Source organism: Panthera leo, chromosome A1, assembly GCF_018350215.1.
Source record: "Panthera leo isolate Ple1 chromosome A1, P.leo_Ple1_pat1.1, whole genome shotgun sequence".
NCBI lineage: Eukaryota > Metazoa > Chordata > Mammalia > Carnivora > Felidae > Panthera > Panthera leo.
The window spans coordinates 91,108,987-91,126,809 of record NC_056679.1 but is presented as its reverse complement, the minus strand read 5'-3'; the positions used below and the strand labels follow the sequence as shown (position 1 = coordinate 91,126,809).

Genomic DNA, 17,823 nt, shown 5'->3' with positions numbered 1-17,823 from the left:
ACAAATTGGTGCCAAGTCTGGAAATAGGAAGCTGGGCTCAGGACAACTCAGAACATCCCACATTGTGATGGGCCACCTCTCCCAAAAATTTGGGTCCAAATGCACAGAGGCAATACACATGCATTGTAGAGAACACGAAGCAAGGCAGAAAGAAAGGAAAACTACCCTTAATTCCACCACTCAGAAGACATCCTTCCGATATTTTGTTTTATTTCCTCCTGAATGACTATGAGCATTTGACATCGCCCCACGTGAACAATTTCATACTCCGATGCCTCAGTGCTATTATTTTAAAAAACATGTTTAAGGTTATTAAAAATGCTTTATAAACATATGTTTAAATGCCTACAAATATTTCATACAATAGAGAGGCTGAAACATTTAAAAGCACAAAGCCACCTGTCCTGAGTGAATCCTGAGCCTGTGACAAATCCAAGGGAGCTGCTTCACAGGATAATACCGTAGAGAACACTGATGCATCCAGGCAGGGGCCAGGAATTCTGCTGGGTTGCTCTGAAAGCCTGAAAGGTAGACTGCCTGTTTCAGGGAAGTGCACAGTTAGCATTTCTGAACCACTGCGGTCCTCAGCCTTCCTCTACCTGCCAGCATGTGCCAGGTGGGTACCACATGCCAGGAGCCTGTGAGGATAAGTGAGCTGGACACTTAGGTGACTTGCCTGAGAAGAGAAAGGATGCCCGAGGTCACATGGTGAGGAAGGAGACCCAGGGCTTGAACTTTTGGGTCCAGATCCTGGGCTGCCCCTGTCACTATGCCTGCTTGCCCCTTCTCAGCTGTGCAAGGGAAACATGAGGCATGACACAGGGGCATCATGGGGCCCTTACACCAGGCCCGTGTCTCTGAAACTAAATTCATGAAAACGGAGAGTGGGTGTTGCTTCCCCAAGATGCTGTGTGTCAATGTGAGAGCACTTGGAGGACTCTTTCCTGCCAACATGCTGAGGTGGGAGCCATCTTTGACCCCCCTCTGCTCCAACCCTGGCTCAATCAGGGAGGGCAAGGTGAGCCCACCAGCCTGGCCTGTGGGGCAGAGGGCACCTGAAAGGACCCTCTGTGCTTGGCCTGTCTCTGCTCCAGGGCGTGCCTGTCTGGCAGCAGATTTGAGCAACGTTGCCAGCACCCTGAACAGGGCACGACAGGGACAGGCTGTCACTGTAGCCTCCTGGGGAGCCATGGGTAATCACCAAGTTTTTTGTTTCCTGGATTCTGATGCTTTGACATCTGGATGCCTGCTGACCCTAAAGGGACTGCCCCTTCCAGGATTAGCCAGTTTCTAAGGATAGTAAACAACTCACCCAGTAGTGGGATTTTTAAATGCAAACCAACCAATAATCCAGAGCTGATGACCCAAACACTTCCTCTATCAGACTCTCACATTCAAGGTCACCTTCTCCTGTTCGAATCACCCCGGGAAAGGTACTGGATGATACCAGAGGTATCAGTCCCTCCTGCCCACTGAAATTATTCACACTGACCAATCCCAAGCCTGCTTACCCTGCCTCACCTGTTCCTTTCTACAGAAACCACAGCTGCTCCCATGCTTTGCCTCCTAACCTGACCCACCCTGGTACTTCGGAGCATGGCCCCCTGGAACCCTTCCTTCGGGATCTATGACAAACTGTTTCTCTGATCTCTTGGCCTTCCTCCATGTCAAATTTTATGTAAATACACTGTACTATGAAACACAAGTCCTCCCTGTTTCATCTGCCCTCCCTGGCCTTCCTCACCAGGCTCCCGCCCTGCACTGTCTCCCACCTGGACTGCTCCTCTCACTTTTCGGGCGTCAGTGGGGGTCACTGACTGGGAAGTCTCTCTGGGTTCCCCAACTGGCCACTCCCCAGGCCCGTCCTCACTGCCTCTTCATGTTCATGGCTGACCGCCACAGACAGTAAGGTCTGAAGGAGGTGGAGGCGCAAGACACATGCAGTGAATGTGAAGGAACGAATGAATGAATGAATCTGACCAAGCAGACTGATGCTCAGGCCCACTGCCCACTTCTCTGTCAGAGGGCAACACGCTCCCCTCTCCCCTCTCAGCCAAACCCACCACTTGATTCCATGGGAGAGCCATATACCACTGGCCCTTGCTCCTCCCCACCTTGATCGTCTCTGCTTCATCTCTCTGAGGCACGGGGCCCCGAACCCCAAGGGTGCTGTTGACATCCCCTGCCTACCCGGTCCTCACAGATTCTGACCCAGGGCAGGCTCACCGTGAACCTAGAGGGTGGAGGGCGGGTGGTTCATTTTTTTGCTCTCTCTAGGTCATCCCTGTGTGTGGAATGTAGGTACGGATTGTTCTGTCCCTGGGAAATGGTGGATACACAACACTGAGCAAGCAGGGACATAATCTGGCTGTGGAGGCCAAGAGGGGACAACGTGCTTGGGATGAGCTGCTGGAGAATGTGGACAATGAGGATCCTAGGAGGCCACACTGTGTCCTGAGCCTAAGCTCTGTCACTCCCTGCAGGAGGGGGGGGGGGTGGTGGTGCTGGGGCCAGAGGGAATGGGACAGCTGAACTCTTCACAGCCATGACTCCCCATCCCTGAGATGTCCTGCTATTTCTCCAATGAGGCCAGACTTCTGCCTGTGCCCTCCTCACTCCCCTATTTTGCAGGAAAGGGGAAGGTAAGGGAGGGCTGCCTCCCAAATAAAAAATTACACGCAATAACGAGTAAGACTGCAACATACAAACACACACAGGCAGAGGAGTGTGATAGGTCCCAGGATGTGCGCCTGCCTCTTCCTGTGTCCCTGTACCCACCCCCTCCGCACACACCAAGAATCCCTGATGTGGGTCAGTTTTCCCCTGTGCTCTTGTGAACCAGGGTGGGCTGACCCCAGCCCCAGCTCTGCCCCGGATGCCTTCAGCATTGCTCTGTTATTTAACAAACAGAATGTAATTTTATTTACTGGGCTAAACGAACCTGGGTCCCACCACCTAAAATGAAGGAAGGGCAGTGGCCAGGTCAGTGGTTTCTGTGAGGAGGAGCACTTTGGCCACATCTGGGCACCTTCCTTACCAGACACCACCTCCCCTCACCCTCCTCACAAGAAAAGGGGGGCCGACTGGCTGGAAGTGCAGGCATTCTCTGGCCCATGTTCCTCCCAGCGGCTGGGGGTCCTGTGGGGTAAAAGCTTGTGCAGGGCTGCCTCCCACCGCATCCACCTTCTCTCTGTGCAGGGTGGACGGGTCGAAAGTAAGGACACGGATGGGGCAGGAAGCCATGCTAGCTAGTCTCAGCCCCCAGCTCAGTGTTTACAAAGCTGGTCATAAGGGATGTGGCAAATGCTCCTGGGCCCGTGTTCCCTCCACTGAGCTCCTGTGCGGAAGGAGGGCTATGTGGTCAGTTCTGGCTTTACGAGATCCCTGGCATATTACTAACAACAACCCACCTCAAACTTCTAACAGCTCGTGAAGTCTGGGGGCATTGCCAAATCACCTGGGCGCACTCTTAAAAATCACCAGTTCCCACCCTAACATAACACCAGCATTCTTCACAGAGCTAGAACAAACAATCCTAAAATTTGTATGGCACCAGAAAAGACCCTGAATAGCCAAAGCAATCCTGAAAAAGAACACTAAAGTTGGAGTATCACAATTCCAGACTTCAAGCTGTATTACAAAGCTGTAATCATTAAGACAGTATGGTACTGGCACAAAAACACTTAGCTCAATGGAACAGAATAGAGAACCCAGAAATGGACCCACAAACGTATGGCCAACTAACCTTTGACAAAGCAGGAAAGAATATCCAATGGGAAAAAGAGAGTCTCTTGAGCAAATGGGGTTGGGAAAACAGTGTGGACGTTCCTCAAAAAATTAAAACTAGAACTACCCTACAACCCAGTAATTGCACTACTAGGTATTTATCCAAAGGATAGAAAAATGCTGATTCAAAGGGGCACATGCACCCCAATGTTTATAGCAGCACTATCAACAATAGCCAAAGTATGGAAAGAGCCCAAATGCCCAATGACTGATGAATGGATAAAGAAGATGTGGTATATATATTTAATGGAATATTCCTCGGTAATGAAAAAGAATGAAGTCTTGCCATTTGCAACAACATGGATGGAACTGGAGTGTATTAGCTAAGCAGAATAAGTCAGTTAGAGAAAGACAAATATCATATGACTTTACTCATCTGTGGAATTTAAGATACAAAACAGATGAACATAAGGGAAAGAAAGCAAAAATAAGATAAAAACAGAGAGGGTGACAAACCATAAGAGACTTCTAAATAGAGAAAACAAATTGAGGGTTGCTGGCAGGGTGTTGGGTGGGGGGAAGGGCTAAAGGGGTAATGGCCTCTAAGGAAGATACTGGTTGGGATGAGCACTAGGTGTTATTTGTAAGTGATGAATCACTAAATTCTCTTCCTGAAAATAAATAAATAAATTTTGATTAAACAAAACAAAACACAAAAAACAAAAAACCACAACAATTACCAGAGCTTCAAGCAAAAAATTGTACACAGGTGTTTATAGCAGCGCTATTCACAAATACCAAAAGGTGGGAACAATCAAAATGTCCATCAATGTATGAACAGATAAACGAATTGTGGTCTAAGCATGAGGTAGAATATTATTCAGTCATAAAAAGGAATAAAACACTGACACATGCTACAATACAAATGAACCTTAATAACATTCAACAAGAGAAGCCAGACACAAAAGGCCACATATTGTGTGATTCTATTCATGTGGAATTTGAGAATGGGAAAATCCTTAGAGACAGAGGCAGATTAGTGGTTGCCAGGGGCTGGAGACAGCTTAATAGGGGAGTCACTGCTTAATGGGGTCTCCCTTTGGGGTGATGAAGAAGTTCGAGAACTACATAATGGTGACAGGTGCACAACACTGTGAATGTACTAAAAGGCCATGGAATTGTAGAAGATGGTTAAAAGGGCAAATATTAAAAAATTAAATTACTAAATTTATTACAATTAAAAATTAAAAAATAATTTAAAAATAAGACAAAACAAAACAAAACAAAAACAAAAGTAATTCCTGATCCTTACCCTAAACCAAAATTTTTAAGAGTGGGCTTAGAAATCTGTGTCTTGAAGAAGTTCTACCAGGAACTAAAAGTAGCCAGAATTTAAGGCCTTCATGGAGGGACCTCAGGCCTGGACGATTTGGGGGCCTTTTTAGGCCTGATGTTGGGGCACAGGTGCTGTCGGCACTCCCCACTCCCCATCCCCAACCACCAGGTCTGCAGGGTTTCTGTGGGCTGAGCCCACATGGTCTGTCATCAGTGGTCTGTCACCCACGCTTTGGCTCCCCTGCATGAGCCAGCCCTCAGCAAGTGATTTGCTGAAGAGTGAGCATGTGATTTCATCTGAGCCTGTGAGAACCAAGCCCAGAGTTTCGGCAGAAAGGACAAGGTAAGAAAAGCCCATCTTTTGTCAAGTTGCTGGAGGGTGGGAAGTGGGTCTGAGGCTGCTGGCAGGTGCCGGGGCAGCCAGCCATGGAGCCTGGAGCCGCCTCAAGGGAACAAGTGTGCCCACCAGGGGGCAAACACAGAGGCCCCAGGGATGGAGAGGCTAAGCTAAGCCTGATGATGCTGGGGCTAGGGACCCAGGTGTCACCAACCCCCAATTTTGGCCTTAAAGTGAAGTGACCCAGTCACCCACAGTGTCCATGGGGGGACAGAAGACTGCCAGAACCCTGAAACTGCTCCTCAGAGTAGGGATTCCTGAGTTGGGGGGTGCTTGGAGCACAGTGAGAAACTCTGAGACACCAGGTTTGCTCCGACAGAAGAAATAGTGGGTTCGAAGTGGAGGGGACAGAAACTCTGGTGTCATATGTGAGGATTTATTAGGAAGGAGGCAGGGGTGCCTGGAGAAGACCCCTCACCCAGCTCCGCCTGTGGTGCAGGGCCTGTCCCTGGAGATCAGGGCATGTCACACTGCCTGCCCTCTGCTCCCACTCACCTTGCCAGGTGCACACATGGTCCCGTCCAGGGGGGGGCCCTTCTTGGTCTTGCAAAAGTAGGGATTGTCAGGGTGGCTGCACCACAGCTGTTTGCAGGGGTCGAAGGTCCGGAACTAGAAGAGAGAGCAGGGGCAGCTCACCAGGCTGCCTCCCACTGCAGGTCCCTTAGGGTCCCCCAGGGTCCTCTTGGACAGGGTGGAGTCAGGCACGATTTGGTGGCCCATGGTGGCCCATGTGTGGTGCCCTGAGCTCTGTATGATTCTGAGGTTGTGACAACCTCCAGCATGCAGTAGCTGCTTCCTGTCCCTGTGGTGGCTGAGGGGCCTCCCCAGCCTCCAGTCCTTGGCCCCGGCACCTGCCATGGAGTCTGGACAGACAGCTGGGAGTCAGTATACCTGGCAGGAAGGCTGGTGGGCATCCCTCTGGCCCAGGTACGAGTGGCTGGTGGCTAGGAGGAGCTGTTACTGCAGGGCCCTAGGGGCACCTACTATCCCCCTGCTGAGGACTCCACCCCCTAAAGCCCTCCTGGAGCTCTCCCCTCTGCCCTTCTCTTGCTTCAGCCCTTGGTATTTGTTCCGTGGACCTCACAGTCACCTCTTCTCTGGCCTTTCTGTTTGGCTATCCCCATACCTCTTCCTCTAGGATGACCCTGAGGGATCCAGCTGACACTCAGATATGGCCATGCTATCCTCCTCTTTAAACATTTCTAGAGCTTCCTGTTGTCATGAGAATCAATCCCCCCAAGTTCTTTAGGCAGTCATGCAAGAGCTTAGACCACCTGCATCAGTACCCAAGTTCACCACTTGCTTGCTCTGTGGCCTTAGGCATGTTATCTAAGTCCTCAGTTTCCTCATCTGTAAAGTGGGAATACTTTGCATACTTCCTTCATGCAGTTGAGAGGAGCATTAGGTCAGATGCTAACACACACTAATGCTTTCGCCATACTGCTTGCGACAGGGTGGGCCCTGATCAGCAGGTACAGTCAATCCTGATGGCTGGGGTTCCTACTGCTGGCTCTGTCTTGGCACTAGATCCTAGTAACAACTGGTGGGTTCTCTGTACGCTATGTTCCCTCACCTCTAGGCCTTTGCACATGTGATTCCTGCCTTCCAGAATGTTCTCTCCTCCCACTTAGCCTTTATACCTCACTTCTTCTTCTGGGAAGCCCTCCTGAACTCTGAAGGCAATGCAGAGGCCTCACCAGTATTTCCCCACCATCCCTTCTGATGCCCTGGTCACAGCCCTGGTCACCAGGACCATGTCCGGACTTGCCAGGTGGGCACTGGGTGCCAAGTGGGTGAGGGGCCGTGGATGCAGAGGGAGAGGCTGCCGTCCTGGAGGCCTGCTCCGGCCTGCCCTCTGGAGCCGCCCCAACACCAGCTGCCTCCTAAGAAGCTAGCCAGTCAGGGTGAGGTGCCCCCTCCCCACCCCCCAGGGTGCCCTGACACTCACTGCCGTGCACATCATGTAGCCCAGGCCGAAGTCGAAACGGCACTGCTCGTTCATGGAGTAATGCAGCCCTGGGAGCTGGGGCAGCGCCGGCCAGTCGTGGGCAAAGGGGTCATCCCGCAGGCAGTCATAGGAGCTGTGAGGAGACACAGAGGTGCCACAAGCGGCCTTCACTGCTGTGGGGAGAGGGGGATGTCCAGCCCAGGAGGCAGCCGCAGCCCCTCCTGGAGCCATGGTGGTGGGCTTGTCTGCACACTCCAGCTCTCAGCTGTGCTGCCTCCGCATCTCGGTAGCTGTAAGCTACCCAGGCATCCCATTAAAGGTGCAGCTGCTAAGCCCACTTTTCAGGCCAGGCGGGGCACCCTGACAATGGGATCTCCCCCCACCACACACACACACACACACACACACACACACACACACACACGCACACACCTGCACTGCTCTCCCTCTCCCTCCCCTGTGCCCCAGGCTGGAGGGCTGAGGCCTGGGGCTGTGCCCAGGCACATTGGGTTGGGGGCGGGGGTGGGGGGGGTGGGGGGGGAGGTGCTGTGCATGCGCCTTCCTAGAGCTGAACCCAGGGCTGCGGGGTCACCACGGGACACGCACGGGGAGGTACTCACTGCAGGTAGCGGCTCAGCTCCTGCTGGCTGCAGCGGGACCAGTGGAAGCGGTGGAAGGCTGCCTGCACCAGCGGCGCCATGATGCTGCCCAGCCGCACCTCGTCACCACAGCGGTTGCCCTGCCCATCGTGCTCCATGCCCAGCCTGTGCGGGGGACAAAAGCAGCCTCACTTTGGCCACACCTTTGCCACACTGACCTGGCAGCGGGGGGGCCGCCCCAACCTCCCCCAGCGGCTCCCCGCCCCCCTCCCCCCGTGGTTTTCTCTGGTCTGCCCCGAGATGGGTTTTCTGCCAGCTCGGTTCTTAAAACCAAGGACACTTGGGGGCCAGTGTGCAGAGGCCTGCCCCTCAGGATCCTGCCCTCCAGGGGGCGCTGTTTCTTGAGAACGCAGTGGAGGCGGAGGCGTCTGCAGCCCGGAGTCTCCACCCACTCAACCGATGGGGTGCACATCCCTGCACAGACCCAGCGGCCCTGCGAGGTTTACAATCAAGCTTGCCCGGCCCCCAAATTCAGGGGACGCCTGGGGCTTGCACACCTGGTTGGGTTGTGGCTTCCCTGCCTCCAAGCTCTCTAATTCTGGCCGAGGCTCCCTCAGAGCCCCTGTTATTAGTGTGTGAAATGGGGTAAGGAGCCCCTGCCCAGGGGCTTGATCGGCATAATGCCTTGAAGGCCCCCAGCAAGGTGGCCCTGGATTTGTTCATTCTACTGAGGGAACTGCCCTGTGCACTGCTGGGGTCAGGATATTACATCCCAAGTGCTTTTCATACAGAGGAGACATTACATCTCAAGTGCTCAGGGCACAGAGGAGAACAGGGGAGCCCCAATCTTCCCCACGCAGTGAGGACAGCGAAGCCACTTACACATGGCCGGTCTCGTGGGCCACCACGAACGCCGAGGAGAAGCCATCCTCGTGGTTCAGAGTGCAGCTACGGACGGGGTGGCACATCCCGGTGACAGGAGCATAGCCTGGGAGGAGACAAAGGGTGGCTCTAGCTCCCAGGCCCACAGCCCTGCCTGAATCAGGGGGCCCTGGCCCCAGTGCCCCCGCCCCCCCCCCACTGTCCCCAGAGCAAACAAGCCAAACCAACTTCCCAGGAGACAGGTGGCCCCAGGCAGCAGCCCTGTCCATCAGTGTCCACACTGCAGCCGGGGTGAGTGTCCCAGGTCTCAACTGCTAGGACTCCCAGTCCCCTCTGCATCTTCCTGCCTGCTGTTCTCCTGCACCCCACTTCCCACCTTCCCACTTTGCGGAGTGACCTTCTGGCCCCTGGGCAATACATGGCCTCCACCCCGCCTCCCGAAGCTGCAGGAACCCTGGCCCTCTGAACCCACTCCCTCAGGAAGGTCTTCCCTGGGTCCTGTGAGACCCCAGCTCCACCCATTTCCATAGCACATGCAGGGAGTGGTGAGGGTAGGCCCTGAAGCTGCTCAGGCAGAGCTGGACGCCACACTGCCCTGCTGTCACGCAGCCAGGACTGGCAGAGAGGGCTGAGGGAGTAGTTCAGCTGCAGACAAGGCCCTCAGAGCTCTCAGCTGGTGAACCTGCACTCTGGCTGAGGAGATTCTGAGCCACATTCCTGTCAAAGGCCTCCTCTCTTCCAGGGGTCTGTGGGGAAAGGGCCAGAACCAGACAAGGTGCCCCCAAAGGGGAGGGTGGGGAGCAGGAGCAAGGAGGGGGGGGAGCTGCAGCAGGCCACATCCCTCTGACATAAGATGCCCAAGGACCCCACCCCCATCCCCACCCCCCTCAGCCAGCCCAACCCCATCCCCACTCAAGGGGCTTTGAAAGAACCACTGAATTCACAGGTAACTGTGAAAAGACACAGTGTTTTGCCAACCCAGTGACATTGTGTGGCCCAAAGAAGCAGTCGGGGGAAACGGAGACACACAGGGAGCAACGGGAGAATTAAGGAATGAGCTAGAACATCCCAAGCAGGGAGGGAGGCGAGAAGGACTGTGGGTGGCCAGCCTGTTGAACAGCTGATTCCCCCTGGGTGAGCAGAGTCTGATCACAGGGTGAAGTTGTTCTTCAGATGTCTCCAGGGAAGCCTGGAGGACAGCATTCCCATAGAAGAGGAGTGGGGGGGGGGGGGGGCATGATGCTGAGATGTACCTACAACTGAGAAAAACCAGAGAATGGGGCCAGCCACTTGCCCCTCCCTGGACAAGATAAAGAAGTGCGTACAGAGCTGTGTGTGCCAAAGGGGGCCTCTGCTAAGACACCACCTGGAGGCCCACTAAGCAAGGAGTTCTGGCCCTCAGAACCCTGACCCAGCCTCACTCCTTGCAGACCCCACAGGGAGATCCCAAAGCAACTGTTCAAAGGGAAGAGTAGAAGAGAAGGGAAGGAGGCATGGTAGCCCAGGCCTTGCTGGCATTAGACTTGTCTGGAAAAGCATCAGAATCAAACCACTGTCTTTTTTCCCTTGTAATAAACAAGAAAGTCTGTATCTTAAAGTATTTTTTTGCTCTGCAGGTTTTGAGTTGATTGTTCTGGCATCAGTGTCCCAGAGCCAAACTTTGAGATCCTCTCTTTGTTGTATGCAAAGCTTGCATGTGCATATGTACCTCTATGCAAGTATTTCACATTCACACTATCTGGCATGTTACATGGCTCTTTACGATCTGAAGATTTGCAAACGTGACTTTTATGTTTTTCTTTATGCCCTTCCCTCTTATTTTATTTTGCTGTTGTTCTTTCTGAAAACCTTATTAGATAGATATTTTACCTCTTGGATTGAGCCTGTCTTTACTCTCCTATTTTAATCTTTCTGGATGCCTTTGACTTCTTGTTTCAGCTTCTGACTTGTCTCTTTCACCCATCATATCTTTTGTTTCATAAAAACTCTTTGTTGTTCTCTATTCTTCCTAGTAACCTGCGCTTGGTTTACGGATATATTCTCTCAAACATTCTGCGAGCAACTTCTTTTTTAAAGTTCTTCTCCAGTCTCTAAATGATATCTGTTTCCTCTAGAGTCAGTTCTCCAATTTTGTTTTGCAACTTGGTGCAAATTTTTCATGGTGTAAGTTAAAAAAAAAAAAGAGAGAGAGAGAGATAGAGGGACCAGCGTGGCTCGTTTGATAAAGTATCTGACTCTTGATTTTGTCTCAGGTCATGGTCTCGTGGTTTTTGAGTTCAAGCCCTTCATTGGGCTCTGTGCTGACAGCTCAGAGGCTGGAGCCTGCTTCGGATTCTCTGTCTCCCTCTCTCTCTCTGCCCGTCCTCTGCTCATCTCTCTTGCTCTCAAAACATAAATAAACATGAAAAAAAAAGAGAGAAAAAAAGAAAGTCTGTCCATCTTTAGCTGTGCTTTCACATTTTGAAACAAAGGATGAGGTCACTTACTATAGAAGTTGTGTTGGTTTCTCTCCCTGGGGAACAATTCCATTCCCCATTAGAGCTCTCCCCTGTACAAAAGGGCTGGCAGACCTCTCCATTTGTCATCTGGCTTAGCTTGCAGGGTGCTAGCAGCCCCTCAAAATGAAGAAGCACCAACACCAAGTAGGAGACTTACTCTGTGCTCAGTAGGATCTGAAGACACATTCTGTGTTCCCACCTGAGTCCCACTGTGGTGCCCATCTGTGTGGCAAAGGGGGCAAGGGTGGTGCCACAGAGATGTTTTGTTGACAGACACTGATTTGGGCTCTGATCAGGGTTACTCAGGAAGTCTCCCTAGTTGTGCAAATATGGGCAAGTGGTCAGAGAGAGAAGCTAAAGGTAATAAAAGTGGAGGAAGATGCAGGGAAGTTCAGCATAATAATTCATGGAAGGGAGTGGTGGACACAATGAGCATGTATATTGTAGAAATAAACTAGATAACTAGAATGATCAACCAGAAACAAATGGAAAATGACTATCTGTAGAAAATGGGGATGGGGTAAACCGGGCCCACTCCTCTGAATATGTATTTTATGCAGTTTTTTTAAAGCTTTTTCTTTTGAAATGTGATATGCATCCATACAAATGCACAAGTCACAGGATACAACAAGTGAACCATCACAAAGGGATCTCACCCATGTAGCCACCTCCCCAGTTTAGAAATACAACTGTATCGGCACAGCAGAAACCCCTTCTTGCTGCCTCCAACCACGACACCCTCTCTCCTCCTCCCTCTCCTGACTTTTAATGCCACAGATTAGCTTTGCCCGCTTCCAAACTTGAAATAAGCAGGAACCATCAGTATATAGTCTTCTCTGCCTGGCATCTTTCACTGTTCAATGCGTGAGATTCATCCACGGTGTGTAGAAATAGCTGCAGTTCTTTTCCCGGCTGTATGAATAGATCACATTTCCTTTATCCACTCTCCAGCTTATGGACTTAAGTTTCTCCCTGTTTAGGAGTTACTAGAAGTAAGGCTGTTAGGAACACTCCTGCACAATCTTGCACATGTGTCTGCATGTGGTAGAGACTAGCCATCCTGTAGGCACATGTCTGGCTTTCACAGACACTGCCAGACAGTTTCCCAAAGTACTTGTATGAATTTTATATTCCTATCAGTAGAGAGTGAGAATGACATCCCCATTGTCACCGAGATTTGGCATTTTCAGTATTTTTAAAATTTTAACCACTCGATTAGGTGTGTCCTGATATCTCACTGTGGTTTTAACTCATTTCCCTAATGTTAATTAAGTTGAGCACCTTTTCCTATATTTACTGATCAATTTAGGTTTTTTATAAGCCTGATAAAATCTCTTGCACATTGTTCTATTGGGCTGTTTAATTATTATTTTTTATTTTTTTAATGTTTATTTTTGAGACAGAATGTGAGTTGGGGAAGGGCAGAGAGAGAGGGAGACACAGAATCCAAAGCAGGCTCCAGGCTCTGAGCTGTCAGCACAGAGCCTGATGCAGGGCTCGAACTCATGGACCACAAGATCATGACCTGAGCCAAAGTCAGACGCTTAACTGACTGAGCCATCCAGGCACCCTGGGCTGTTTAATTATTACTATCAATTTGTCAGAGCTCATATATTTCAGATATAAGTTCTTTGTTAGATATATGTATTATGAATATTTTCCCCAATGGATTGACAGGGCCTTTAATGAACCAAAGTTTTTAATGGTAATGTTTAACGTTATTTATCTTTTCCATTGCAGTTAGTGCTTTTCATCTTTTTTAAAGAAATCTTCTCTTACTCTGAGAAATATGGAGATAGTTTTCTCTATTATCTTCTACAGGTTTTATTATTTCACCTTTCATATCTAGATCTAAAACCTACTTAAGATTTAAGACATCCACAAATATGATATTTGTATATTAAGTAGATGGACTTCAGTAAATGCATAAAAAGCATTTGACAGAATTCCACTGATCCACTTATGATAAAAACTCTCAATACAGAGGTCATAGAAGGAACATACCTCAAAATTAATAAAACACATATATGACAAGCCCACAGCTAACATCATCCTCACCAGTGAAAAACTGAGATCTTTTCCTCTAAGATCAGGAACAAGACAAGGATGGCCACTCTCACCACTTTTAGTGAACACAGAATTACAAGTACTAGCAGAGAAGTTAGGCAAGAAAAATAAACAAAAGGCATCCAGATAGGAAGAAAGAAGTGAAACTGTCTCTATTTGCAGATGGTGTGATATTATACACAGAAAGCTCTTAAGACTCCACCAAAAAAATGTCAAAGCTAATGAACAAATTGAGTAGAGTTGCAGGACACAAAATCAATATCCAAAAATCGGTTGCATTTCTAAACACTAGTGACGAACTATCAGAAAGAGAAATTAAGAAAACTATCCCATTCACAATTAAATTAAAAAGAATGAAATACTTAGAGATAAATTTAGCCAAGGAAGTAAAATACCTGTACACTGAAAACTGTAAGACATAGATGAAAGAAATCGAAGATGATATAAATAAATGGAAAGATATTCTGTGTTCATGGATCAGAAGGGTTAATATTGTTAAAATGTCCATGCTCCCAAAAGCTATCTACAGTTTCAAAACAATCCCTACCAAAATTCCAATGGCATTTTTCACAGAAATAGAAAAAAACAATTCTACTTTTAAAAGACTTGTTTCAGAAGGAGAGAAAGCATGAGTAGGGGAGAGGGGCAGAGGGAGAAAGAGAGAGAGAATCCCAAGCAGGCTCCACACTGAGTGTGGAGCCCAACATGGGGCTTGATCCCACAAGTCTGGGATCATGACCTGAGGCAAAATCAAGAGTTGGATGCTTAACTGACTAAGCTACCCAGGTGCCCCTACAAAAAAGCAATTCTAAAATTTGTATGGGAACCACAAAAGACCCCAAAGAGCCAAAGCAATCTTGGGAAAGAACAAAGCTAGAGGTATCATGTTCCCTGATTCCAAACTATATTACAAATTATAGTAATAAAAACAGTATGGTATCGGCATAAAAACAAACATACAGATGAATGGAATAGAATAAAAGCCCAGAAATAAACACACAAATATATGGTCATTTAATTTACAGCAGAAAAGCCAAGACTATGCAGTAAGGAAAGACAGTCTCTTCAATAAATGGTGTTGGGAAAACTGGACAACCACATGAAAAAGGATGAAACCAGACTACTATCTTATAGCATATATAAAATCAACTGAAAGTGTGACAGATTTGAACATAAGGCCTGAAACCATAAAACTCCTAGAAGAAAACATAGGCAGTAAGCTTCCTGACACCTGTCTTGGTGATGATTTCTTCCTGGATTTGATGCCAAAAGCAAAAATAAACATGTGAGACTATATCAAGGTAAAAAAGCTTCTGCACAGCAAAGGAAGCCATCAACAAAATGAAAAAGGCAACCTACAAAATAGGAGAAAATATTTGCAAATCATCTTTCTGATAAGGGGCTAATATTCAAAATATATAAGGAAAACAAACAACTCAATAGCAAAAACAAACAATCGAATTAAAAAATGGCCAGAGGACATGAATAAACATGTTTCCCAAGAAGACATCCAGATGGTCAACAGGTACATGAAAAGATGCTCAACATCACTCATCATTAGGGAAATGCAAGTCAAAAACACAATAAGGTATCACTCCACACCTGTTCATCCGTTAGAATGGCTTGAATCAAAAAGACTAAGAGATAACAAGGTTGGTGAAGATGTGGAGAAAAGGGAGCTTTCACACATTGTTGGTGGGAATGTAAATTGGTGCAGCCATTATGTAAAACACTTTGTAGATTCCTCAAAGAATTTAAACATAAAACTACCTTATGTTCCAGCAATTCTACTTCTGGGTATATATCTGAAGGAAATACAAACACTAACTCAAGAAGATATCTACACCCCCATGTTCACTGCCCCATTAACAGTCCATCAATGGATGAATGGATAAAGAAGATGCGGTATATACATACAATGGAATATTATTCAGCCATAAAAAGGGAAATTCTGCCATTCACAACATGGATGGACCTGGAGGGCATTGAGATAGGTTAGTCAGAGAAACACAAATTTGCTGTTCTTTCACTTTTATGTGGAATCTTAAGGAAAAAAAAAGCAAAACCTCATAGATACAGAGAACAGATTGGTAGTGGCCAGAGGCAGGGGCAGGGGGGGGGGTGGTTAAAATGAGCGAAGGAGGGCACCTGGCCTGGGTGGCTCAGTTGGTTAAGCATCCAACTCGTGATCTCGGCTCAGGTCATGATCTCATGGTTGTGGGATTAAGCCCTGCATTGGGCTTTGCTCTGACAGCATGGAGGCTTCTTGGGATTCTCTCCCTTTCTCTCTCTCCCTCTGCCCCTCACTCTTGCTCACATGCACATGCTCTCTCTCAAAAATAAATAAACTTTAAAAAATACCGATGCAAATTTTTTGCTAGAATGTTATCTGGTGTCATTTCCCCCTCCCCACCACAGTATACTTAGAGCTCATTTTTTAAAAAATGAGTAAAGGGGGTCAAAAGGTACAAACCTCTGGTTAGAAGATAAATAAGTTCTGGGGATCTAATGTGAAGCATGAACTATAGTTCATAATACTGTATGGTATATTTGAAAGTTGCTAGAAGAACATATCTTAAAATCTCTTATCAGAAGAAAAAATATTGTAACAATGTGTGATGATGATGTTAACTAGACTATGGTGGTGATCATTTCACAATTCATACAAGTATCCCATCATTATGTTGTATACTGGAAACTAATATAATGATATATGTCAATTATATCTCAATGAAACAAATTACATTTCAAAAGGAGGGTATTGGGGTGCCTGGGTGGCTCAGTCGGTTAAGCATCCGACTTCGGCTCAGGTCATGAACCCACAGTTCGTGAGTTCGAGCCCTGCGTCAGACTCTGTGCTGACAGCTCAGAGCCTGGAGCCTGCTTTGGATTCTGTGTCTCTCTCTCTCTCTCTCCCTCTTTCTCTCTCTCTCTCTCTCTGCCCCTCCCCTTCTCACGCTCTGTCTCTCTCTCTCAAAAATTAATAAACTTTAAAAAAAATTTTAAAGGAAGGTATTAAGCTGTATTTACCCCCCAATTTGGATATTTGACTGACCTGACACCATTTGTTAAAAATATCATCTTTCCCCTCCGCTTCATGGGACCACCTTCACAATGAATCCAGCATCCATCCATCTGTAAGTTCAATCCTGGACTCTGTTCTGACACAGATACATTTGTCAACCCTCACATCAAAATACTCTTTTTAACGACTATTGTGAGCACTGAATACTTTGCCCATCTTCTTCAGTTGTTCTTGACTGCTCCTGGCCCATTGCATTTCTATGTGAACATTAGAATCAACCTGTCAATATCCTCAAAATATTCGGCTGGGTCTAAACTTGCTCTGGAGGGCACTTATGTTCTCTTGCAGGTCAGTATGGAGAAAACTGATCTCTTTACGATAGTCTGCCTATCTGTTAGCATGGCACATCCCTTCATTGATTTAGTCTTTATAGCTTCTGTGCATGTGTTTTACAGTGTTCTGGTCCAGATCTTGGATGTATTTTGTTAAACTTATTCCCAGGTGTTTGCTGTTTTTTATTTGTTATTTATTTTATAAGTGGTACCAGTTTTCAAATTTTCATTTTTTGCTGTTATATCAATTCAGTTGATTTATATATATATTGATATTATATCCATAAAATTACTTAATAATGCTAATTATTTATTTGTAGATTCTTTGGGTTTTCTATGTACACAAGCATATCATCTTCAAATGAGAGTTTGATTTCTTCCTTTCTGATCCTTATATTTTTATTTTTCTCTTGCCTTACTTCACTGGCTGGGACTTCTACTACAATGTTGAATAGAAGTGGTGATAGCAAATATTCTGGACCGATTCTCAGGTCTAGAGGAAATCTTTTCAACATTTCACCACTTCATATGATGTTTGTTATAGCTTTTTTTCTGCTAAGTATCCTTTATCACATTAAGAACATCTTCTTCCATTCCTAGTTCAGTAAGACAATTGATCACAAATGGATATTGATTTTTGTCAAATACTTTTTCTGGACCAGTTGAGATGATTCTGTAAGTTTTTCTCCTTCATTCTATTAATGGGGCAAATTACCATGATTGATTTTCATACGTTAAACCATGCATTCCCAGAAGCAGCCCAAATTCATTGTCATATAGTGCTTTTTTTAAGTAGTACTGGATTTGGTTTGCTAATATTTCATTTGGGATTTTGTATCTATATTCATGGGAGAAACTGGCCTATAATTTTGATGTCCATCTCAGATTTTGGTACTAATATTAGCAGGTCTCATAAAATTAGATGACAAGACTCTTCATTCTGTGAGGGTCTGTGTAGGATTGACATTATTCTTCCTTAACAATTAGGAAGAATTCTCTGGTGAAGCTATTGAG

General features: G+C 47.3%; 1 protein-coding gene across 2 annotated transcripts in view; it reads right to left on the bottom strand.

Moving 5' to 3' along the window:
- The window catches only part of ADAMTS2 (ADAM metallopeptidase with thrombospondin type 1 motif 2), a 241,762-nt gene that overhangs the window by 39,862 nt on the left and 184,077 nt on the right, over positions 1 to 17,823 (bottom strand). For both annotated transcript variants that reach the window (XM_042932778.1, XM_042932788.1), the window contains 4 exons: positions 8,888 to 8,993; positions 8,027 to 8,170; positions 7,407 to 7,539; positions 5,954 to 6,067 (listed from right to left, as the gene is read on the bottom strand). In XM_042932778.1, the coding sequence (XP_042788712.1) occupies positions 5,954 to 6,067; positions 7,407 to 7,539; positions 8,027 to 8,170; positions 8,888 to 8,993 (497 nt within the window). The remainder of the gene's footprint in view (positions 1 to 5,953; positions 6,068 to 7,406; positions 7,540 to 8,026; positions 8,171 to 8,887; positions 8,994 to 17,823) is intronic.